Consider the following 23,737-nt stretch of genomic DNA (forward strand, 5'->3'; position numbering starts at 1 on the left):
CATGGATACTTGTTGCGGCTCTTAATTTTCCAGGCAGGCGTTTAAACAGCGACAATAGTCCATCTCGTCTGTCTTCCACAACACCAGGGGGCGCTACAGGACGTAACCCACGTCACTTCCGAACCTTCAAACCGGATGTGACTTTCAGCTGCGAGACACATGTTGGGGAAGACTCGATCCCGGCGAGGCTGAAATGGAATTAACGGACCAGAAGGAGACGTCTGAAGCTTTGCTGCGCTGCGGCAGCGGCCAAGGTCGGTGTTGGAGTTAAAACCGCCGCTTTAAACGCTCAGAAAGGACGACGAGTGTTTTAATAAGTAAAAAGAACTCTAAAACTAGCCACAACAAGCTAAATGTCGAGCATTGGGGGATTAAACGGTCCAATCTGTAGACATCGAAGACACAGAGTCCACTTTCATCTTAATGCAGGAAGAATAAAAGAGGAATTAAAGAGCAACTTTGCTGGAGTTGTCCCGAAACACTACGCAGAGCAGCTACGCGCACACGCACGGCTCTGGGAAATCAGAGAACCTTTGCTGTAGTTTCTATAGTAGTTTGACTGTGAGAATCTTGATGTCCTTCACATCGTTATTGTTAACCAATGTAAGCTTGTCTCTAATTATATGTCGCATAATTATTTTGTCACACACACACTGAACAGGGTTGTCGGTGTTGTATCTTTTTGATGGTCAACCTGTTGGTTCCTCAGGTCTCACTGAGAAGCTCCTCCTCAAACCAAAGGCTGGTTCCTCCCTGCAGACCCAGCGAGTCCCCAGGAGCAACGGTGAGGATGCACCTGTCCATCGTCCTCTCCTGCTCTCAAAGGACCAAACCAAAGTGTGACCTGTGGTTGTTGTGTGCTTCAGTGTTGGAGAGGCTGCAGACCTTCTTGCCCCAGATGGCCGAGGCCAATGAGAAGCTGAGACAGCAAATGGAGGAGGCTCCTGCTGGACTCTTTGATATAGAGCAGGTGGACCAAGGTCAGAGGGTCATAGAAATGGTGAGTGTCTTCTCCAACTGCCTCTCCCTTCATGTGAGGGAGTAGCTGATCTCACAGAGTCCTCTGCTTCACCAGGACGTGGCGCTGGTGGAGCTGAGCGGGTCCGAGAGTGACTGGGGGGGTGAAGAGGAGACCTCCAGCTCTGAGGATGAGTCCGAGGAAGAGCGCACCATTACAGAGAAGAACCTCCGACTCCCCAGCAACAAAGGCGGGAAGCAGAAGGCCAACATTCAGGTGCTGAGCCAGCAGGGAGAACTTTGACTGCTCTGCTGTGAGGCTCTTTCTCAGGAGGCCATGGACCACAGCTTCCTCCTCACCGTTCCTGCAGGAGCCTTTTTAAAGGAACAGTCAGAGAAGAGCACCACAGGAAAGCCTTCGGAGGCCCTGTGACCCCATGACCAAATCCTTTCTCTTCAGTATCTTCTAAACGTTGTCGTCTAAAACTGCAAACGTCTCGGTGAAGGTGCGGCAGAGTCGGGGGAGCTGGATCCAGACGTCCCTGTCTCCAGGGAGGACAGGTGGCTCCGCTGAGTCAAATTGTCCAGAGGTCCTGTTTCACCAGGTTCCCTGCGGCTCGGTGGTGAATGTGTGTAGCTTTGGTGGTTGGGAGGGCTCGTGGGAGGAGAAACGTTGCTGCACACCTGTGTCTCACAGTTCCAGTTGGGCCACAGGTGAACGGATCCAGGGTTGGGGGGGGGGTCGCGCTGCCTCCACAGGTCGGACATTCTTTTGCTCCTGATCTTCCTGTCCAGATCAGATCAACATGACTCATTTAAAACCAGTAACACTCCCTGTCTGCCCACCAGTATAACCACAGGTCTTTTCTGAGCTGTGCTTCAGAAAATGTCATAAAAAAAGGATGAATTCATATCTCAGTGATTTATTTTGCATAATTCTGAAGCTTCCTCCCATCACAGCTGATCCCTGATGTTCACAACGAGGAGGGATTATCACGGGTCCAGGTCTGGACGCTGGACCCGGTGCCAGTACAGCAGCCACGTTTCCACCGGCCGGGCTTGGAAATGCTGAACTGGTGTTTCCCACAGCAGCAGTCCTGTCTGAAGATAGAGCCACAACTTCTCCCTTTGTTTAAAAACCTATTTACAAAAAGGCTAATTTGTGCATTGAAACATGAATTCAGCTGTCGACTTGCGCTGCTTCTGAGTGGGCCAGTAAAACCGAGCCGGTCGCAGCAGGAAACAGCCAGAACAGTCACGCGGCAACAGCAGCACAGATGAACCCGGCTCAAGGCTTCAGCCGTTGTACCAATGTTAGGGTCTTAAAATGTCCAGCAGGACACATCTGGTCATGCTTCCGCCTCAAAAGCTTTGCAAAAAGAATCTTTTTAATTCTTGAATGAAAATAAAACTTCTGAGGGTGAAAACTTAAAGTCTGGACTTCAAACAGATGATTAACAAGCGTTTTTGAGTGTTCAGAGATGTGTGACGGGCTGGTTTTCCGTCTGATCAGCTGGGAACCGGAAGAATCATTCAGATCAGCAGAAGATGGGTTGACATCTGGGTCCATTCCGAACAGCAGCTCAGAAAGTGCGAAAGAGCCAAATGATGTAAAGTTAGACCGAAGAGCGGAAGGTGAACATCAGAGTGGTGAAGAGGGAAGAGCAGAGATTGAAGGGTAGAGGGGTGAAGTAAAGAGGGAAGAGTAGAGGGTACGGTGGGAGGTTAACATTGAAGAGCAAAGGGTGGAGGGCGAAAAGCGGAGACATCACAGGTGAAAAGACAATGAGAAACTGGGCAAACAAAAAGTCTTAATGTCATCTTTGAGAGGCCATTGCCACAGTTTGGGTCCCCAGAGGAGCCAAATCCAGGACTTCAGGTGTTCATGGATGTCAGTCATACTCTCTTGTGCACGCACACACATGCACAGACAGGGTTCGGGTGATACAGAAGGAGTTCATCAGGGCAGATTTGTCTCAGTATTCCACAGTCACAGCTTTAGTCTTGAGGTATTCCATCAGAGCGTCTTCACCTGTGGATGAGATGGAGAGCAAAACAGTCAGCACAAAGGTCTGGTCAACGGTATTTTCTGAGGCGAGGACCTCCTTGTTTCCTCACCCAGATCTTTGCCAAAGCCAGACTGCTTGAAGCCCCCAAAGGGCGAGGCCACGTCGGTCTTGTTGTAGGTGTTAACAAAGACGGTTCCAGCCTCCAGGCGCTCGCTCACGTACATGGCCTTGTTGATGTCACGGGTGAAGACCCCGGATGCTAGCCCGTACTCCGTATCGTTGGCTCTCCGCAGCACTCCTTCGACATCCCTGGAGGACGGAGCAGCACACCAGGAACCCTGAGTGGTCATTTCAACAGTACCACGGTAGGCTCTTCACCTGACCACTTACCCGTCCTGGAACTTGGACACCACCATGACTGGACCAAAGGACTCCTCTTTGGCAATGAACATGTGGTCTTCCACATTGGTGAAGACCGTGGGCTCCATGAAAAAGCCTGTGTGTAAACACTGAATGAGCAACGTCAGAGGTGAAGCAGTAAGTAGTGGAACCACCGTCAGTGACACACCTGACTGGCTCATTAACTGGTTCCACACTCACTATTAAAGACCAGGAACACTTTGATGGCTACACATTATTGGGCGTAAGGCGCCTTGACGAGAGTCTTCATCATACCTGGCCGGTCCACCTGCCTGCCCCCGTACACCAGCGTGGCACCCTCTTTCAACCCCACCTCACAGTACTCCAGCAACTTGTCCAAGTGGGCCTTGTGGTTCTGGGGGCCGTGGTCTGTGGAGCGATCTAGTGGATCTCCAATTTTCATCTTCTTTATCTCGTCCACCTTTCAGAGGAAGAACAAGCATTTAGGAGTTCCTGTCAGGACACGACGCCCTTTAGTGACCTCAGTCAGGTGCTGATCCGGGGGGACGTGGCCCACTCACCACTCTGCTGATGAACTGGTCGTGGATGGACTCTTCTACAAACAGGCGACCTGCTGCGATGCAGTTCTCCCCTTTGTTGAAGAAGACTGAGCTCATGCCCTAAGGAAGATCACACAAGAGTGATCAGGAGTCTACATACCCCTCACCTGGGATTTCCCTGCAGGAACCTTTGGGAAGAGCTGAGCAGCTTCAGTCTTGTGTTAGTGAGCAGCGCAGCACATTTGCTACATGCAGGAAGTCTCATTGACATTTGAGCTGTGTCTAATATTCAGCAGATACATCTAAAAGTAAATTGTTAGGTCACTTTTACATGTCTTCAGTCACAACAGTCTGTGTGCCAGGGGTCAAGGGTCAGGGGTCGGGGGTCTCTCACCATGCGAACAGCTTTATCCATGTCACAGTCACTGAATATGATGAGAGGCGACTTTCCCCCGAGCTCCAGAGAAACCTTCTTCAGGTTGCTGACGGCACAGCTGGAACAAACACAAAACAACAATAACAACAGGAAGGGGTGTGGCTCGCCGCACCGGCGGGCATCAGGCCGCTACCTCTTCATGATTTGCTTGCCGATGGGCGTGGAGCCGGTGAAGCCCAGCTTACGGATGTCCGGGTGCTCAGACAGACGCTGTCCCACCATACCGCCTGTGCACGTGGAAGGTCAGAGGGATCAGCCGCCTTTAACAATTCCAGGAATTGCAGCTTCTGGACGCGGAGCGTCATGAATGGGGGAAGATCACTACCTGATCCTGGCAGGATGTTGATGACTCCCTTTGGAATTCCAGCTTTGGCTGACAGCTCAGCAAACTTCAGGGCCGTCAGCGGAGTCACCTGAACCCATGGAAACAGCAGCCCAGAGGGGTGTCAGTCGTTTAATACAAGCACCTGTGCACATGTGTGTGTGAGAGACCAAAGCCTCTCCAGGCCCACCTGTGCCGGTTTAAGGACCAGGGTGTTTCCAGCAGCAAGACAGGCAGCACTCTTCCAGGCCAGCATCATCAAGGGGTAATTCCACGGGATGACGATGGCACACACGCTGCAGCAGCAACAACAGGTCCTCAGAAATACTGCAAGACCAGCACACGCAGCCATGTGCTTGCGCCGAGGGGCCATTTCTTCCAACACTTACCCCAGAGGCTCCTTCTTGGTGAAGGTCAGATTCCGGTTGGGCCGGGCCTGGTTGATGGGGATCGTCTTCCCCTGCACATGTCAAAATAGATGTCATCGTCACAATGGTGTTGCTAGGAGACGCGCAAGGAGTGTGTGTGTGTGTGTGTGTATGTGTGTGTGTGTGGGGGGGTCCTTAAACTTACCTGGATTTTGTCGCACCAGCCAGCAAAGTATCGAAACGTCTGAATGGACATGCCCACATGTGTCTTGAGAGCCAGCGTGTACACGGCTCCAGAGTCCATGGTCTCAATGGTGGCCAGCTCCTCCTGGTGTTCCTCCATCAGGTCTGCAAGTCTGACAGAGACAAAGACCAGTGCAGGACATGGACAGATGCTCAGACTTTACTGAGATGCCCTCATCATCGTTCCCTTTCAACACATGAGAACCTCACTGGTACGACCATGATCCCCGTTTTTATTATTCATAATAATGACTGTCACGAGTACTGCTGGTGCCCTCCAGGTGGTGCTACATACCTGTAGAGCAGACTACCTCTGTCTCTGGGGTTCATCCTGCCCCAGGGGCCATTATCATAGGCTTCCTTGGCAGCAGCCACTGCCCGGTCCACATCCCCCACGGAGGCGTAGGAGACTTTACAGATCACCTGGACGGTGGCACAGAGGTCAAACTCACACACACAGAGGTTAAATGCACACACACACTCACCGATCCGTCCATAGGGTTGATGGTATCGTAGGTCTTCCCACTCTCAGCATCCTCAAACCTGCCGTTGATGAAGCACTGGTTGGGCATCTTTACCGTCATGTTGTTCACATCTTTGGTCACCTGGCAGCAGTACAGCGAGCGCACCATCAAACACCCGCCGGGACTGTGACGCCGCCACAGGTGACGTCAGAGGACTGCAGGCGGCACACTCACGTAGTTGACCAGCAACTCGTCCTCCTGGTCCTCTCCTCGAAGCTTGCGGACCAACAGCTGCATGAAACCTTGGAAGGTGGTGGCCATGTACACATCCTCGTTTTGCAGCTGGATGTCGGGACACTTCTGCTTCACTTCCTCAACCAGCCTGGACACCAGAGGTGATCAGCGTGGCAGTGCCACCGTGGCACTGGCGCTACCTGGCACCGGCCTAAGTCCTCACCTGACCACGTCCATGGAGGCGGCTCCAGCCTTGAAGAAGTCTGTGGTGTCCTCAATGGCTGGAACGTTGCTCAGGATACCTTTCCAGATGTTCTGTGATGAAAGGACACAGCACACGTGACACGACCAGTGTCAGATACCAGCTCAGCTCCTAAACCCAACCTGCCTTAATGTCTGCTGCGATCTTCAACTCTTCTTCGTTCAGTTCCACGCTGCAGCTTTCCCCTGAGGAGAAGTACTTGGAAGCCGGGATCATCTTTCCATCTTCAAACTGCAGGTTTTTCACCAGCACCTGTGGAGCCGACACACAAGGTTGAGTCGCGGAGCCACAGAGATACTCCTGCTTCTGGTCTCCTCAGCACTCACAGCCTTCCCATCAGTTCCATACAGGACCAGCCCGCTCTTGGTGACCAAGCCCGGCTGCGTTACCCCCTCTAGCTCCAACGGCTGACCGGCCGGCACGGCCCCCCCCAACATGGAGGAGCCATACAGAGTCACAGACTGAAGGCCAACCCAGAGGGACACAAGCACAATAGAGTATCAATTAAAAGTCACCTTATCAGGCCACTCGTGCTGCTCATGTGATCATTGCAGAGTCCTGCTCTGAGCGCTCCTCTGCAAACATACCTGGCCACCAATAACAGTCCAGGCACCAGGGACTTTATCGTGGCCACGGATCCAGTTGTGGATGGCTTCAGCCGGCTGGGCCAGGTCAACCTGCAGAGTAACACATTAACATGGAGGCTTTGAGCTTTGGGGGCTGGCTCACACATTTCTGGGAAGTAAGCCAACAGATACGTGGGAAAGGAACCCTCTGGAACAGGAACAGTAAATTTAGACGCACTGCTGAGCATGTAGCTCCGACGGAAAAGTGAAACCTGCCCCCCTCCCATTTTCTTGGACACCTGTTTCCAGGGAACCTGCCATTGATACTTAGTGCTGTGTTACAGGAAGCTTTGGAATAACTGTATGTGTTCAGGAGGAACCGGTGGCATGGATCAGCTGGGTTGGTGGCTGCAGAAGAACCTGGCAGAACGTATTCCTGCAGCCTCAGCTAAAAACTGGGAGGCATTTCACCGGAGCTGTGGTAGGAGAAGGAAAACCGAACTGGATAAACATCCAGGATTAAACGGTGCATCCGAGCCCTGATCCTGGGCCTGCTCCTTCCCCTGCTCCTTGACCTGATGAACCTGGGGGGCTCCAATCATCACGGAGTGGACACCTGTGCCTGGAGCTGCAGCAGCTTGGTCCTTGAGCTTCTCCACTCTTCGTCCAGACTCTGCGGGGTGTCATCAGGGCAGGTCCTCCAATCTGTTTGACAGCAGGACTGTGATGCTTGTATCCAGGTCCTGGACCCTCCTGAAGCTCTGGCTCCAGGTGAATCTGCTCTCCATTGCTTTCCACCACACTTTCATGAATGTGATTGCTACAGTGATCAGCCATCTTCTCCATGGTGGTGGAGAAGTGAACCACCGAACCAGTGCAGTTTATCAGCTCACCAGAGAGCAACGGTGACCCTTTCCATCATGTTCTACCATGTCCTGAGACACTAAATTGGAGGTTCTGAGGTGTGTCTGAGGTCTGGGCTGCTGGGAGGACTCACCTTGGCATTGGACTTCTTCTGAATGCCTTCGTAACTTGCTCCTTCCTCTGTTTGTGGAATGCGAGGAGCTTTCCCATCAGCAATGAGCTGCACCGCCTCCACCTGCAATCAGGAGTATGTTGGTGCTGGACCTGAATGACCCGCGACAAGGCTCTGGCCACCTGAGTAAGAATGAGCTGATACCATGGCTTTGATGCCTTCAGGGTAGAGGAAGCGGTTGTAGAGCGAGTCCACAGTGTCATTGGACTCCACAGCACACTCCCTCTGCAGCAGGATTGGTCCAGTGTCCAGCCCATCATCAGCCCAGAACACCGTAAAACCAGCCTTCTTATCACCGTGGATAAGAGTCCTGCCACACACACACACACACACACACACAACACACACACACACACACACACACACACACACACACACACACACACACGAGGCGGAGCGTGACTGAGCAGTATCGGGTAATAAACATTCACCCTATGCGATGGATGAGCCAGTCCTGCCAGGAGTCCTGGCTCTGACCCCCGGGGTCTGGCCCTGAATGGTTGGCATCTGTCTGTACCGAGCTCTGCCTGTTCTCTCCTCTACCTGACACCCCCCCCCCCCCCCCCCCCGCCAGCAATCAGCAGGAGGATCCCCCTACATGAGCCTGGTCCTGCTCAAGGTTTCTTCCTGATAAAGGGGAGTTTTTCCTGCCACTGTTGCTTGTCTGGGGTCAGGCCCTGGGATTCTGGAAAGCGCCTGAAGACAATTTTGATTGTAACAGATGCTGATAAAGACTGGTTGGTTGGTTGGTTGGGCCAAGGACCTGTCCAGGGGTGGCCCTGACTTCGCCCATTGTGACCCCTCCCCGTGACCCTTTCTCTGCATAAAAGCGCAGCAGTAACGTCTGATGTTTGAGCCCAAGCAGAAGCCACTCATTTAAAGTGGTGATAACGGGAGCGGCGCGATAGCATGGGTGGAGAAGAGACATGCTCGCAAGAGAAGAGATAAGAAACGAGTTGCCTAAAAACCGAGCCCCCTCCCACGGGAACCAGTAACTGCAGTGAGCCACCAGAGCCCCCTCCTCCTCCTCACCAGTTGATGGCCGATGCTCCTCTGTGCAGCGGCAGGATAGAGGGGTGGTAAATAATGGAGCCGTGCTTGGGCTGGTCGATGACGCTCATGGGGATGAACTGAGAGCAGAAGGGCATCACGTTGAGTTGGGCCCCCACCGCCTTGTACGCGTCCACCACCTCTGGGATGGCCTTTCCCTTCACCCGCCACCGGGGGAACTTAAACACAGGCGTCCCGTCCTTCTCCGCTGCCACGGCTGCAAGGCAGGAAGACGAGGGTTAAAAGATGTTGAGACTTGACTGCTACACCAGACTACGAGCATCAGCCAGAGCTCGTCACTGGCCCATTTCCACCTCCTCCTGTCTTGTCTGTCAGCAGGTGGTGCAGCGACCCGAGTCAGCCCAGGTGAGTGCAGATGATATAGTCCTGGCTGGCAGCTGATCAACCATGTTGATGTTTCCTGCCACCATTGCTGTGGCCCACAGGTTGAGGGCCGGCACCTCGGGGCCACACAGGGCCTCCCCCTCAGACAATGGGGCCCCTATCCTGGCCCAGGATCAACGCCTGCCTTTGTTCAGACAGACTTTAGAGTCCAACACAGCTACAGGGTTCCGGACCCTGTTCTTCCTCAGCAGCAGAGGTGACTGAACAGGCAGAAGCACCTGTGGGTGCACAGAGCATAGGGAAGGGCGGCAACTCACCCAGGGGGTCGGCCTTGCCATCCTTGTCAGGGACAGTGAAGACACCCACCACTTTGTGACCCTGCTTCCTCAGGCTGGTGTAAACCTCCTGGCCAAACTGGCTCTGGCCAATGATGGCTAGCTTCAGCTTGTTCTGGTAATAATGCTGTGAAGGAAATATACACATTAATGTTCAATCAAGCACCAGTTCAACCAGGAACACCACCAGTGTGCTGCCTGCTTGTCTAGCTGCAGTGGTGGTTATATAACTGGGAGAGCTGGACCCAGGACCAGCAGGGGATCTGCCAAACACCTAGGAGGTCAAACCACACATGGAACCAGTCGGAATCTCCAAACCACAACCTCTAAAGTCTGCTCAACACTTGGTCTGATGTTAAGAGTCAGCAAAACGGTTGATGGTGTTTGGTCGAAGCCGAGTTCCTCTGAGGTTTCGGGTGTCAGCCTAGGATTGGTCTACAGTCTTCACCTAGCTCTGGCTTGTTTAATGTTTAATTAAATGTGATCAACTCTGATTGTGCAACAGGCCAGTAAAGTACGATAAACAGCAACTAAACAGCTAACTATCACACTGGACTGCAAACTCTGAGTCACCGTGTTTTGCTCATCAACGTTCCGATTAAACCCAGATTGGAATGGGAAATTGCAGCGCACATAGAAAGAACAGTGTTTACTCAGCTTCTGCCCGGTTCTGTGTTGAATGGTTGTTACGGGAACAGATGCAGGTCCGGCAGCAAGAACTCTCTCTCTGGATAAATCCAGAGGGAAGACATCAGCTTTGGCAAAATCGCCAGTTGCTTCCCATCGTCTGGTCAAGAGATTCATCATACAACCAGTCCCTGGCAGCGATGTCGCATTCAAAGACCATAGGATATCTGCATTTCAGTGCGTGTGATATGTGGTTCCACCCCCACCCCCCAGTCTGTCTTATTCGTCCCAAAAAAATTCAGCAGCGTCCCGCATGTGAAGACAGCCACCTGCTGATTGAGCCACGCCATGTGGACCAGGCCAACCACTGTATAGACCACCATGAGTTGGTGGTCCTGGTCTAGGACAGGTGCACTGGGCAACAACAGCCCCCACAGCTTTCACATCTGCCTGGCAACCACCAGCTCGTCCGACATGGAGGACACAAGCAAACACGTGCAAGGCTACAGGAACTGCTGGGTGCAAAGAGACAGGCCGGCCTGGCTGGATGAGAGCCTGGACCTCCAGAGCCACCATCAGAGAGAGGCACAGCTTGTGTCCTGGCAGAGGACCAGCAGGCCCTTGTTGGTATATAGGAGTCCTCGATGGCCAGACAAGACAAGGCCATCTACCTGGACTCCAAGGACCTGGACAGCATCCAGGCCAAAGGCAGCTCCACCTAAACTGGGAATCCAGCTTCCTGGTGGCAGCTGGCTTCTCTCTGGGTGTTATCTAGCTATTAAGGTAAAGCTCAACATAAACCTCCCTTTCACAATAAAACGAGGTCATTAATTGGAAATGATGGTAGGAACCTGAACAGTTACCAGCTCCCCGGGGTGCACCAACCGCGTCCACAGGGGTGTTGCATTTAAAGACCATAGGATAACTGTACTTCGGTGAGATGTGATATACTGCGGCGGCAAGTGGAGTTACATTATAGTTTAACTCCGAGCGCCGATGTTAAATCCGCCAGATTGGGATCCTAGACGTAGATCTAGATTACTGGCGCGGCTGTAAGTGAAGGCTCGCGGCCGCAGATGGACAAATATTCCTTAAATCTTCCAAATATTGTTGTTTACATGGGTACAGAGGAAGCAGTCCCGATGCACGCGGATCCGTCTGCAGCTACACGTGGACTCGCGTGCAGGTGTCAGGTTTCTCGCGCGCCTATCAAAGTGCCCCGTTTTCCGACCTGCTGTGTGATGCATTTACGGTCATTGGTTACAAGCAGCTTTCCGGCCGGGTGAGGGGGCCGGGGACTCCCCGGGATTAGAACTCATGTCCAGCGTGGCGCTCCCGGGCTGATGCAACTCCTTCACCGGGTGTACAGTAAAGCGCGTCAGAGCACACGCACGCTGCGTGGCCAACGCCATCCTTCCGCACGCGTGACCGAAAAGGCATCAACGAGTTGGACACGGAGAGTGACTCGCAATCACGTCAACATCAGCTGTCGTGCATGAAAGGGGACGCGTGGACCACCGCGCACGGAGCACAGACGGATACTCACGGACGAGCTGGAGAATCTCCTCAAGGCTTGACTCGCAGTCCACAGCATGATGGCGGCGTTGGAGTCTTTCAGAGACGCACCATAAATGTGACTTCAGCTCGACCTGCGCGCGCGAGGCCGCGTGTGCACGTCGACGTGGGCCTGGGAAAGAGTGGACGTGGTCTCGCCCCCCTCCAGCAGCCTTATACTGGACTCAGCAGCATGTGACGTCAGCTACTGTACGTGCGCGTCCACCGATTACAGTGCGCGTTCACGTCCAATACATCGGCAAAGTACGAGTGGCGGTTTCTCAAAAAGGAAACGGCTCAAAACTGAAAGTTAATATTGGTTTTAATTAGTTGGTTGAAGGTTAAAGAAGGTTTCACTCCTGCCTGAGGGTCTGCACGACCGCAGCTCACACGCGCACGGATCAGCTGATAACGCTCATCCACATCCAGCTGCCCGACACAGGTTCTATCTGCCCTGGGCGGGTATGAAAACACACACACAAACTATCTTACACATTCACAAACACACTCACAGTGACAATTTCTCTCACTCTCACTCACAGTGACAATTTCTCACACACACACACACACACACACACTCACAGTGACAATTCCTCTCACTCTCACTCACAGTGACAATTTCTCACACACACACTCACAGTGACAATTTCTCTCACTCTCACTCACAGTGACAATTTCTCACACACACACTCACAGTGACAATTTCTCTCACTCTCACTCACAGTGACAATTTCTCTCACACACACACACACACAGTGTCACTCTCTCTACACACACTCTCCTCCCAACAGAGCCAGAGAGGGGAGCAGGCTATGACTCTTTATTCAGGGTGAGGGTGGACAGAGGCAGCAGGACAGCTCAACACACCCGTCCACGGACCGCTCTGCTGCCAGCGGCCGCTCCGCTTCGCCCACTCAGACGGGAACGCGTCAGGAAGAGGACAAACGTCCCTGAACGTTGAACAACTGTGAGTTGGGGAAGCGGATGAGGGAGCTTTACTGGGATCGATGGTGCTGTGGTTCCTGCAGGTTGTTGCAGACGTCTCCTGAAGGCTGTAGGGACCAGATTTTCTCCGACACGCTCGTACCAACCGCTCACTGACGATGACGCATGCGGCGCAACATAACACTGTCCCTTTAACACCTCCCAGTTCACAGGAAGCGGATTCCTGCTCCAAATTGGACGCCGTCGCAGATCCTGAAACACACAGACGCACAGTTACGGGTCCATCGGGCCCTCCGACACCATGGCGGTCACATGGGTACAACATACAACACGTGTACACAACAAGCGTGCCGTGTTGCTGCTCCAGCAGACGTCAGGCTTGTAAATAACGCTCAAGTCTGGCTCTAGTGGAAGCCTCGCCTGCCGACCATTCAGAATTAAACCACTGGGAAGCAGTGGGAACAAGCATACCTGTCTCCACTCTGGACTCCCATTGGCACACAGTAGTTCAGCTCCAGGCGCGCAATGTTGCCAAGCCGCAGCACAATTCCAGCTCCGTACGACCAGCGGATGCACTCAGCAAGCCTCTGAAGGTGGGTCCGGGGGCAATCACCTGCACATAGACCTTCACTCAAATACTCGTTTCCAACTTCTTAGTGGTTTCAGCAGAGTTTTCCTCCACCGGGGGGTTTAAGACTCTGGTTTAGGATTCGTGAACCCACCATAATTCAGGTTGCACAGATTCCCTGCATTGAGGAAGAAGTGAGTCCTGAAAAGGTCCCCAAAGCCCCCCTTGCCTGGTCTGAAAGGCAGCGGAGTGTAGAGGTGCAAGCCACCTGCCCAGTAGGCCTCTCCACCTAAATAGTCACCTGTAACACACACACACACACACACACACTTTTAAGTCATTCCTATACTCTTTTTTAAAGCAGCTTTAATGTTTTGACTAAAAGGCCCTAAACATGAGTACACAGGCTCAGGGTGCTCTGTGGGGTGTTGGTGACCTCTAGCGGCCTGAAGGGGGCCTGCAGCCTTGTCACGCAGCAAAAACACCTCACACACTGAATCATCAAGGCCAAACAGGAGACTGCATCAGTTCTAAAGCTGGATGGCGACAAGTGTTGAGCAACTATTCACTGGTTTTGGTACCTTCGCTCTGAGGGCCGATGTTGTACATCCCAAAGCCTCTTATGCTGGTGGGACCCCCAAGGTAGAACCTGGACACAAACACCAAAGCAGTGAGGGTGCAGCTTGGCGCCACGCCAGCAACCAACCAACGTTTGGGGCCTCCGGCTCAGGTGGGTGAACAAATGTACCTGTCAGCGATGCAGGAGGCTTTTCCTCCCAGAGGATAAAGCATCCCGGCCCACAAAGAAGCAGAGACCACCTACAGACACAAATGGACCTCCGTCATGTTTAAATCTGTAGGATGAGATTCCGGCGGCCAAAAGACTTCAGATTCTCTTCAGACTCCTGTGGAAGACCGAGCAGCACCTACCGAGTCCCAGAAGAGCCGCCGGTTGACCTGCAGCTCCACGTCCTCCTTCAGGAACCTGACGTCTCCTCCGGTGTATCCAGCCAGTTCCTACAGGGTGAGAAGACCTGCATCAGCTGACGACTCCAGGGGGAATGAGAGTTTCTGCGAGTACCCACCTGGCTGAGCCGGAAGAAGGCCCCTCTGCTGGGTAAGATGGCAGAATTCCTGGAATCAACTGACATGGTGTGCTGAAAGCAGAGACGGTTCTGAGCTCAGCATTCACAGGAGGGATCAATAATTCTGGAAGGAACAGAGTCCAGGACAGACCGAAAGGGCAGATTTCAATGAGTGGCCGCTCTCCTCCCGCACGGCGAAGGACGTGCTGCGAGCCAAGCAGCCCAGCTCCCTCCAGACCCCCTCCCACTTCAGCGTCTGGTTGGTCCCGCCCACAGGAAACTGGAGGTCAGGGTGGAAAACAGTTGGTCAGGGTGCTAAATAGTCGGTCCGGGTGGTAAACAGACAGTTGGGGTGGTAAACAGTCAGTCGGGGTGGGGGGAACAGACAGTCGGGGGGGAAACAGACAGTCGGGGGGGGACAGACAGTCGGGGGGGGACAGACAGTCGGGGTGGTAAACAGACAGTCTGGGGGGAAACAGACGGTCGGGCTGGGAAACAGACAGTCAGGACCATCTGATTCTGGAAGGGTTGAACATCCAGTCCACTTATGGGGACATTTACTGGGACCGGGCTGTAAACAATAACGGGGATATGGGGGCGGGGGGGCCTGATCCAATTCGGCTCCTAAACACATGTCAGACACAACAGGAAGGATAACGATGCCATGTATCCATGGTAACAAGCACAGCCCCTCACATTGAGCTCTGCAGACAGGCCTCGGTCCGTCTCCTTTAAGGAGCTCCACGAGAACTGACCAGTGACTTTGTAGAGGTTGAGAGTCAGGCTGCAACAGAGGACAACGGGTCAGGGTGGGACGGCAGGAGAAGCCTCTAGGGGGCCTGTGAGAGCTGGTCCACGAGTGACTTACTTGCGTTCAAACGAGCCGGGCTGAGGTTTGAAGAAGGACAGCCCGTATGAAGTCTCCTTGGTGCCGTAGGAGAACTGGAAGGTGAGTTTCTCAGCTCGGCCCAACATATTGGGCAGCTTCAGACCCAGCACCTGGGGAAGACAGTGTTCCGCATCATGAATACCACCAATCACCTACAGGGGGTCTGATGGGCTCTTCTCACCATGTTCCCTTCATTGTTGCCAACCATGGTGTTGTAACTTCCTGTCAGCCGCTTTATCTCCGTCACCTCAAAAGTGACGTCCAGGCCGTTGGGCAAGGCATCTGAACCTGAAATAAAGGCCACACGATCACATCAGCTGTGGGATCCCACAGATCAGGAATCCAGTCCGTTACCTTCAGACGTATCTATGAGGACTTCCACCTCCTTGAAGATTCCCAGGCGCAGCAGGCGCTGCCGGGCCACGTGAGCCTTCTTCATCACCTGTAGAAACATCGGTGAGAACCCGTTAGAACCCCAGATATTCTCCAGCCGCCTCGCAGCCGCCTGTACATACCTCGATCAGGTTTCTGGCATGAAACACATCCGAGATCTCATAGCCCAGGAGATCCTCTTTAGTCCTTCCAAGACCCTGAATGTTGACATGTTGGACAACCACCTGGAGATAAAGAGGTTCTTTTCGATGGTTTTACAAAATACTGCATTTTAAAAAAAACATTTCTGATTCCGACAGCTGAAACACACAATCAGGTCATTCTGCAAGAGCCCCCTGGCCCCCGTGGCTGCATCCCCTGTGACCAGCTTCAGTGTCTGCACTCACATCTTTGTTCTCCAGGATCTCCTGCTTGGCCTCCTGCTCTACCTCTGGAGTCTCAACCAGGTCATCAGGGTTGACGCCCAGGTCCCGACCGTGCATGGGGAGGGGATCCAGCGACTACAACAGCCAGGCAAATACACAGGGGACATTGTTCGTCCACATGGAACCACAGGAAATCATTTCAGTACAGTTGTCTTGTAAAACAGAGCATCACGTGTCCTCCCACCGTGCTACCTTGCTGATGGACAACGTCTTCTGGGACATTTTATTCATGCAAAAATTGACAAAGATTCTGATTTTAAACGTTTACAATCTCAACCCCAAATAATCCTTCATTCATAAAACCCTGAAAGGGGCCGCAAAGACGCGTTAAAAGATGCATAAAACGCCACCAAAAGGACGATAAGCGGCTATTTCATGGCAGAAATGCCAGGCCATCTTGAAAATGTAGCAGCCAGCACTGGAAACATGTGTTTAAAAGATTAATACTGCCCACAATTCACGGAACAACGGTTTTGCCCAGCTTTCTCGGAATGCCCCGATCGGAACATCGAGTTCGGGGGCCACGGGCTCCAGCACAGGCGCTCCAGGAGGTCATTGTCAAAGACACAAAAGGCCGCTGCGGGGCGGCCGCAGGGCTCACCTTAGCGTGAACAGTTCCCATTGTCAGAAGCCGGTTCGATCAGCTCCTCGGGTGGGAGATATGTGCACTCTGCAGTCGTGGACACGGGTCAAGAGCAGCGGCTACTTACTCCACAACCGAAGCCCCTTCATGGGAGACGCCATGATAGCTGTAGGGCTGCCGTGCTGCGTTCAAGTGCTGCTTGGAAAACATGCCACAACATACGTGAGGCGTTCTGCACCGTCGTAAAACGCAGTGACACCAATGAAGCGCCGCTGTTGTCGCTTCATGCGGCGCTAATCGTTGTAAAGGAGGTGTGGAACCACAACTGTGCTGTTGGAGCCAGGTGACGGCGAAAGAACACCGTGTTAAATGTGAGGTAACAACCATCGCGGGTTGGACGGACTATTATACGACGTCCACAAACGTCACCTTCTCTGATTGGACCGTAAATGGTGCGCGGAAGAGGTCCGTTCAGATGGCGTCCTGCAGGGAGCGCTGTTTCAGCGTTTTCAAATGCTTCAGCGTTTTCAAACGCCGATGACTGACGGTCGTCAACAAAAGCACGACAACAACAACAACATGACAGCCCGGCAGCAGCCTGCCTGGGCAACAGCAGCCATCCTAGCTGTGTACTTGCGTCTCTAAAATACTCGACCTTCCTTTTGAGATTTCACCACGAGGTGTCAGAATTTTGCATTTTTCAAACTTGAAACAAATTGGGACAAAATGCGCGAAATGACACAAAAGGTGGTTTGTTTTTGACTGATGTGTGTGTGATGGTTCATTTTACACAGTGAAACAATCGTATCTTTCTATATATTCGAAGTCCACAGATCTGTTCTGCATCCGTGTTTCGGACCGTGAGGTTCGGTCCAGCACAGGAAGTCCAATAAAGGAAGAAATCCGGGAAAACAACCACGATATTACAAGCAAAACAAAAGACAACTTTCAAAAGAAACATTTGTATTTATTGGACTTACTACCGGCAAAACTAGCCAACCAGAAGGCTCCAAATCCTTCTCTCTCTCTCTCTCTCTCTCTCTCTCTCTCTCTCTCCACCTCTCTATCTTCCGCTCCCTCTCTCCCTGTCTCTCTCCCTCCCTCCCCTCTCTCTCTCTCTCCCCACCTCTCTCTCCCTCTCCCTCTCCCCCTCTTTCTACCTCTCTCTCCCTCTCTCTCCGTCTTTCTCTCCTCTCTCCCCCTCCCCACCTCTCTCTCCATGCTCTCTCTGCACCACCGCTGGTTCACTGAAAGCGGTCCTCCTCCTCCTCCTCCTCCTCTCCTCTCCTCTCCTCTCCTTTCCTCTCCTCTCCTCTCCACACACACACACACACACCACACACACACACACACACACACACACACACACACACACACACACACACACACACACACAGAGCTCTCAGAGCCCTCAGAAAGCCCCGCCGGATCCCGTCTGTCTGTCAGCATGGGGACCACTTGCTGTTTTTCTCTGGACGTTTGTTTGTTTCTTCTGCTTATAAATAGTTGCAGGCTTATGGGGACCACCGGACCTGCAGGTAAGACCCCCCCCCTTTCTGTCTGTCTGCCCTGATTGTCCACCGTTTCACGCACTTTTTGCGGGAAGCTCTTACCGGCTTCAAACGATGGCAGCAGGAATAAAACCGTGCGTGTGACCATAGAAAGCGCATCAAACCTGTCTCAACTGACAGCCTCTCTTTACGTAATAACATGTATATAACGCCAGCACGCGTGCAGCTGCGAGATTTTACCTCTTGATGTTTGCGCGCACCGCTGAGCTGCGGATGGATCCTGTCCTGTGACACACAAGTCACATTTGCGCAACACTGTCATGAGCGTTTCATGTTTTTACGCACTAGATTTGGGAATTTCGCAAGCGGAAAAGTCTCGAGCGAAACTTCATTTGACATCGCCGCTCCGCTGCCCCCCACTCCAGTAACTACTGCGCGCGGGGGGGGGGGGGGGGGGGCGTGCAGATAATCCGGTGTAGCTGGACCACCTTGACTCTAGCGCTGAGGAAGCTGAGGAGGCGGAGGCTAGGTGTATGTGTGTGTGTGTGTGTGAGGAGGGTGACATGGGCCACCAGCGTCCCAGGAAAAAGAGGATGGATGAATGGATGGATGGATGAATGGAGGGATGGATGGATGATGGGTGGATAGATGGATGAATGGCAAGAGGGATGGGTGGCAAGAGGGATGAATGGATGGATGGATGATAGTTGGAGGGAGGGAGGGATGGCAAGAGGGATGGATGGATGACGGATTGATGGCTGGATGGATGATGGATGGATGACGGATGGCTGGATGGATGGCTGGATGGTGACAGATGGATGCATAGATGGATGATGGATGGACGGATGGACAGCAGGAGAGATGATGGATGTCGTGGTCTCACCGCTCTGTCCTGTCCCACAGACGTGGACGAGTGTTCAGAGGGGTCGGACGACTGCCACATCGATGCTCTCTGCCAGAACACACTCAAGTCCTTCAACTGCATTTGCAAACCAGGTTATAAAGGAGACGGGAAACAATGTGAAGGTAAGTGATCTTCTGGGCTCCTCATCCAGCCTGAAGCAGCTCCTGACCCTGATCAGGTGAATCCTGACCTGGGTGGGGGGTGATGGCAGTCGGTCAGGGTTCCTTTCATGTTTCAGCCTTATGCTGCGTGCAACACCTCAGAACACAGAAGAACTGAAACAGCTATGAACTTTAGCTCTTCCATGTCTCCCGATCTCTGGTGGGACGGTCCCTGGTTGTCCCTGACCAGGCCCAGTTGGGACAGGGAGGCCAGGGTTGAAGCAAACTCACAACAAGATTAAATGAAATCCTGATCCAGGGGGCTCCAGATCCGCAGACATCCCCATCCAACCCGGCGGAACTGGGGAGGAACTACAGAACCTGCCCAGCTCCAGCTGTGAGGAGCTGCTGGAGCCTGAAGCCCTGAAGACAGAAGATAGGAGGCTGGGACAGATGTTATAGCTGCTTCAGCTGTTGCCTCAATGCCCTCAACACTGAAGCTCAGCCTGGAAAACACTCAAAATACATCTAACCTAGTTACTGAACTGCTGCTAACGGATCAGATTTAGAGATAACACACACACACACACACTCACACACTGACACTCACAGAAACACACTCACACACAGTCTCACTCAGACTCACAAACACACACACACCATCATCATCATCTTCACAATCATCATCACCACCACCACCATCATCATCTTCGCAATCATGACCACCATCATCTTCACCATCACCACAATCATCATCATCACTGCCATCATCCTCATCACCATCACTATTACCACAATCATCAACATCACCATCACCACAATCATCATCATCACTGCCATCATCATCACCGTCATCATCGTCACCACCATCATCACCATCATCATCACCACCATCATCATCTTCGCAATCATGACCACCATCATCTTCACCATCACCACCATCATCATTACCACTATCATCATCATCACCACAATCACCATCATCATCATCACCACAATTATCATCAACTTCACCATCATCATCACCACAATCATCATCAACTTCACCATCATCATCACCACAATCATCATCATCACCATCATCATCATAAATCATAACATACTCAGTGATCTGAGATTGATGGTGCAGCTTGTTGGTGCTCAGTGATCAGGTCCAGCGGTTCAGTGTAAATGTGTTCTGTACGTTAAAGGTCAACAAATGATTGGACAGATGTTAGATGTTAATTACAGTTGATAAACTGGGGCCAGTTTGGTTCTCCAGGAACTCTTTGTCTCACAGCCTGAACTAAAAATCTGTGTGATAAATTCACTCTTTTCCACGTTAATGGTTCTGCAGACAGGTCTGCCTGGCTGATCCTGATTTCCTACATTTACCAGAATGCTTCTTTCACCTGGGAATGTGCTGGAACCCTCTTCCAGACGTGGCTTCTCCTTCTGAGTGCACTGAGAGCGAACATTTTCAGGTTTCACCTTTATCTTGAATATTGAGTTGACTTTCTGACTCCATTTTACTGCCTTCAACCTTTTTCGTTTCTGAGTGGAGGAATTTTCCCCTTAAATCCAGAAATCACTGACACTTTGCATGTTTATTCAGCTGCATGTACTCAAACTTGCACGCTCACATGCACTCACAGTCACAAAGTTAGATAGGGTTGTGGTGCAATACGCGTGGTACAGCTTTGAATTCCATGAACTTTAATCAGATAAGAAAATAAAGAGAAAAAGTTTTTACATTATTCCAGCAGGATGTTCTTTTAGTCCAGGCGTTGCCTCGAGCTTCTTCCCAACACCCATAACTTTTGACTTGATTGGCTGAGAGGATCCAGAGGAGAGGAGAGAGAGAGATTTGTAAAATCTTAAGCTCCATGAAGGACACATGAGATGATTGATGGGTGGATGAATGATGGATAGATGAATGATGGATGGATGGATGAATGAATGATGGATAGATGGATGGATGGATGAAGGATTGATGGATGGACAGATTAATGAAGGATGGATGGATGATGGTTGGATGGATGGGTGGATGATGATGGATGGATAGATGATGATGGATGGATGGTGGCTAATGATGGATGGATGGTGGCTGATGATGGATGGTGGATGGTGATGATAGATGGATGGATAAAGGATGGATGATGGATAGATGGATGGATGAATGTATGGATAGTGGATGATGGATGATGGATGATGGATGGATGGATGGATGGATGGATGGATGATGGATGATGGAGGTGTACCACGTACCCAGCAACCGTTGCCACTGTAGTAAAGTGTGTAAACTGCTGTAATATCCTCCTCATGTCCCTCCGAGGGTCAGGTCAGAGCGTTCACGTCTCTCTCCTTCTCTCCCTCCGACTCTCTGGGTGTTGTGTGCGTCTTCCTGTCCTCAATGATGAGATGAGGACAAATGACAGGTACTTCATACGGAGACAGCTGGTGGACGTGTGTTGACCTCTGACCTTGGTGATTAGATATGTGTGCAGTAATTGGCTGGCTGTGTTCTCCATCAACAGTCATTATGAGCCAGGCTGCCTGCAGCAGCATTAGTACTGCTGTTTCTGGAAGGATGTGGAAGCAGCAGAGGACATGGTGCTCGCCAGTGTTCACCATTGCTCACCAGTGTTCACCATTGCTCACCAGTGTTCACCAATGTTTCCCAGTGTCCACCAGTGTTTCCCAGTGCTCACCAGTGTCCGACAGTGTTCACCAGTGCTCAACAGTGTCCACCAGTGTTCACCAGTGCTTACCAGTGCTCACCAGTGCTGACCAGTGTTCACCAGTGCTCACCAGTGCTCAGTGTCCACCAGTGTCTTCTTTAATTCACCCTTTTATAAATTCTGAGTAAATCTTAAATCCTGGTGATTAGATTTTGTCAGCAGGCTTTTGTCCCGTCTCCTAACTGTGTCCTACTTCGTCCCCAGTTGTGGACAGTCAATTTCTTGGACAGGGTTCTGTGAGATGAGGCCTCCACATCTGCAGTGCTCCACATGCAGCTGGATGGCTGCTTTAAAAGGGCTGGACTGGGTTCTGGGCAGAGGCGCCCATAAACGTCCGTCCCTTCAAGCAGCGGGAGCAATAAGGTTGAGATCATGTTGGACGCTGGAATCGTCTCTGAGTTTTGGTCATGTGATGTCAGTGATCTTAGCCTCCAGCTAAGCCTACTGCTGGACCTGTTCCCTGGCCCAAAACGGTCAACAATGAACAATCTAAAGGCCTATTTGGTTTACAAAGGTTTAATTAGTGCACGCTGGTTTGACCTGGTCTCCAGCATGGAAGAGAAGAGCAACCTTCTTTGGAGATCTTTCTTTTTTTCATGGAACCTACTGCAGCTTAGGCTTAGCAACAGAGATTTATGCCGGTTCAGATGTGGTTCAAATGCAGCCAAAGAAAGCAAAAGAGTGAAAAGCTTCAACTTTTACAGACATAACAAATGTTTCCCTTCATTAGAACACACCCAAGAGCTGGGACGGTCATATTATTGTGAGCCCTGCTGGGGGCTGGACCTCCAAACCACTGGCTCTGAACTGGTTCCTGCCATGGTTCCGAGCTGGTTCTTACCTGGTTCTGTCTTGGTTTTTTCCTGGTTCTGGTTGACAGCTCCTGGTCCTGGAGCTGCTCCATCAGTGTCCTCAGAGGAAACGGGATCTTTCTGAGCTGCCCTTTCTGTTAACCCTACACTGATGCTGTTGGCCCGTTGGGGAAAAATGTGAACTTTGTCCTGTCAGATGAAGATGTGGGAGGAAGAGTGCGTCAGTCTGTCCCGCATTACTGGACGTGGGTTATCCCCATGTTTATACAAAGATGGAGGAGGCCTGTCGATGAGCCATTGTGCTCTTGTTTATCAAGCCGGGAGCTGCAGCTGGAATGAAACCTCCACTGTGGATTGGTCGGACTGTGCTGGGCAGAAGATCCCATCCACTTCTGGAGCTTCCTGCCTGTCCCAACCCAGGGACCTGGCAGCATTTAGAATCACCTGCTGAGTAAGGATCAGCTGTTGTTCAGACTCACCCTCTCTGACAGTTCACCTGTCTGCCTGAAGGGAGCTGTGATGTTGTCACAGCTTGGTGGAATCCTTTTACCATTGGGCGGCCTGACTCTTGGACACTGGACTGCTCTTTGGGTTGGGTTGAACAATTGGAAGTAAAAACAATCAAGACAAAAACCCATCATGCCGTGGTTGGTGTCCTCTACATGATGATCAATAACTCCAGAACCACATTCCAGTAGTATGAAAGTTCCTCACACAGCGCAGCAGCCCTGACCTTGCCGGAGGAGGTCAGCCCAGTTTAAACCTACCGGGGGGGTGTTTTTGTCATCTGTGTCCGCCGCAGACAAGTTTAGCACCTTCCAAATTTAGCACCTAGGCAGAGAGGGATTGGAGACCCTACGCAGGCCAGGGAAACCTGGGAGTGGCTTTCCCACTTTGCTTTGTATTGTGTCCTAACTTTTACAGTTTGGGCCGAAAACAATCTAAAATTGTTTGCTATAAGTTTATAATAAACAAAGACGCTAGTCACATAACCTCATCTAGACCTATTTGAGTTGCATGGCAAATGGATGACGTGGCACATTTTTCTTACTGCTCACTTGTTTCCCAACTGA

General features: G+C 51.8%; 4 protein-coding genes across 10 annotated transcripts in view; 2 read left to right on the top strand and 2 right to left on the bottom strand.

Moving 5' to 3' along the window:
• Positions 1 to 33: 33 nt before the first annotated feature.
• On the top strand, positions 34 to 2,390 carry nopchap1 (NOP protein chaperone 1). 2 transcript variants are annotated; one of them, XM_057023036.1, is made up of 5 exons: positions 34 to 254; positions 710 to 784; positions 867 to 1,000; positions 1,076 to 1,234; positions 1,918 to 2,390. In XM_057023036.1, exons 1-5 carry the CDS (start codon positions 194 to 196, stop codon positions 2,236 to 2,238), a joined length of 750 nt encoding a protein of 249 aa, XP_056879016.1. In that variant the 5' UTR covers positions 34 to 193; the 3' UTR covers positions 2,239 to 2,390. The 2 variants fall into 2 exon arrangements, with proteins under 2 accessions (XP_056879016.1, XP_056879017.1); XM_057023037.1 differs by lacking the exon at positions 1,918 to 2,390 and having other exon boundaries at positions 1,076 to 1,868.
• aldh1l2 (aldehyde dehydrogenase 1 family, member L2) lies at positions 2,328 to 12,358 on the bottom strand. Of its 2 annotated transcripts, XM_057023030.1 has the most exons (23): positions 11,721 to 12,358; positions 9,530 to 9,674; positions 8,850 to 9,084; positions 7,962 to 8,127; positions 7,779 to 7,880; positions 6,803 to 6,892; positions 6,542 to 6,676; positions 6,342 to 6,467; positions 6,177 to 6,268; positions 5,954 to 6,101; positions 5,741 to 5,860; positions 5,551 to 5,678; positions 5,218 to 5,368; positions 5,034 to 5,104; positions 4,835 to 4,940; positions 4,648 to 4,735; positions 4,456 to 4,549; positions 4,281 to 4,380; positions 3,908 to 4,006; positions 3,642 to 3,807; positions 3,357 to 3,462; positions 3,076 to 3,275; positions 2,328 to 2,989 (listed from the first exon to the last, which is right to left on the bottom strand). In XM_057023030.1, the coding sequence occupies exons 1-23, from the start codon at positions 11,766 to 11,768 to the stop codon at positions 2,934 to 2,936; spliced, it is 2,772 nt and encodes a 923-aa protein (XP_056879010.1). In that variant the 5' UTR covers positions 11,769 to 12,358; the 3' UTR covers positions 2,328 to 2,933. The 2 variants fall into 2 exon arrangements, with proteins under 2 accessions (XP_056879010.1, XP_056879011.1); XM_057023031.1 differs by lacking the exon at positions 9,530 to 9,674.
• Positions 12,359 to 12,533: 175 nt separating this feature from the next.
• On the bottom strand, positions 12,534 to 16,959 carry samm50l (sorting and assembly machinery component 50 homolog, like). The gene is made up of 15 exons (XM_057023033.1): positions 16,635 to 16,959; positions 15,995 to 16,108; positions 15,731 to 15,832; positions 15,570 to 15,657; positions 15,397 to 15,503; positions 15,195 to 15,325; positions 15,023 to 15,110; positions 14,478 to 14,606; positions 14,327 to 14,398; positions 14,172 to 14,258; positions 13,990 to 14,060; positions 13,823 to 13,890; positions 13,396 to 13,542; positions 13,145 to 13,286; positions 12,534 to 12,925 (listed from the first exon to the last, which is right to left on the bottom strand). Exons 1-15 carry the CDS (start codon positions 16,653 to 16,655, stop codon positions 12,880 to 12,882), a joined length of 1,413 nt encoding a protein of 470 aa, XP_056879013.1. The 5' UTR covers positions 16,656 to 16,959; the 3' UTR covers positions 12,534 to 12,879.
• Positions 16,960 to 17,941: 982 nt separating this feature from the next.
• scube1 (signal peptide, CUB domain, EGF-like 1) overlaps positions 17,942 to 23,737 on the top strand; it is a 52,245-nt gene continuing 46,449 nt past the window's right edge. For 4 of the 5 annotated variants that reach the window (XM_057023125.1, XM_057023126.1, XM_057023127.1 and 1 more), the window contains exons 1-2: positions 17,942 to 18,154; positions 19,031 to 19,153. In XM_057023125.1, coding sequence (XP_056879105.1) covers positions 18,064 to 18,154; positions 19,031 to 19,153 — 214 coding nt within the window. In that variant the 5' untranslated portion in view covers positions 17,942 to 18,063. Of the gene's footprint in view, positions 18,155 to 19,030; positions 19,154 to 23,737 lie in introns of those variants that run through there. The other variant, XM_057023129.1, reaches the window with a different exon arrangement.

This window comes from Takifugu flavidus, chromosome 22, assembly GCF_003711565.1.
Source record: "Takifugu flavidus isolate HTHZ2018 chromosome 22, ASM371156v2, whole genome shotgun sequence".
Classification (NCBI taxonomy): Eukaryota; Metazoa; Chordata; class Actinopteri; order Tetraodontiformes; family Tetraodontidae; genus Takifugu; species Takifugu flavidus.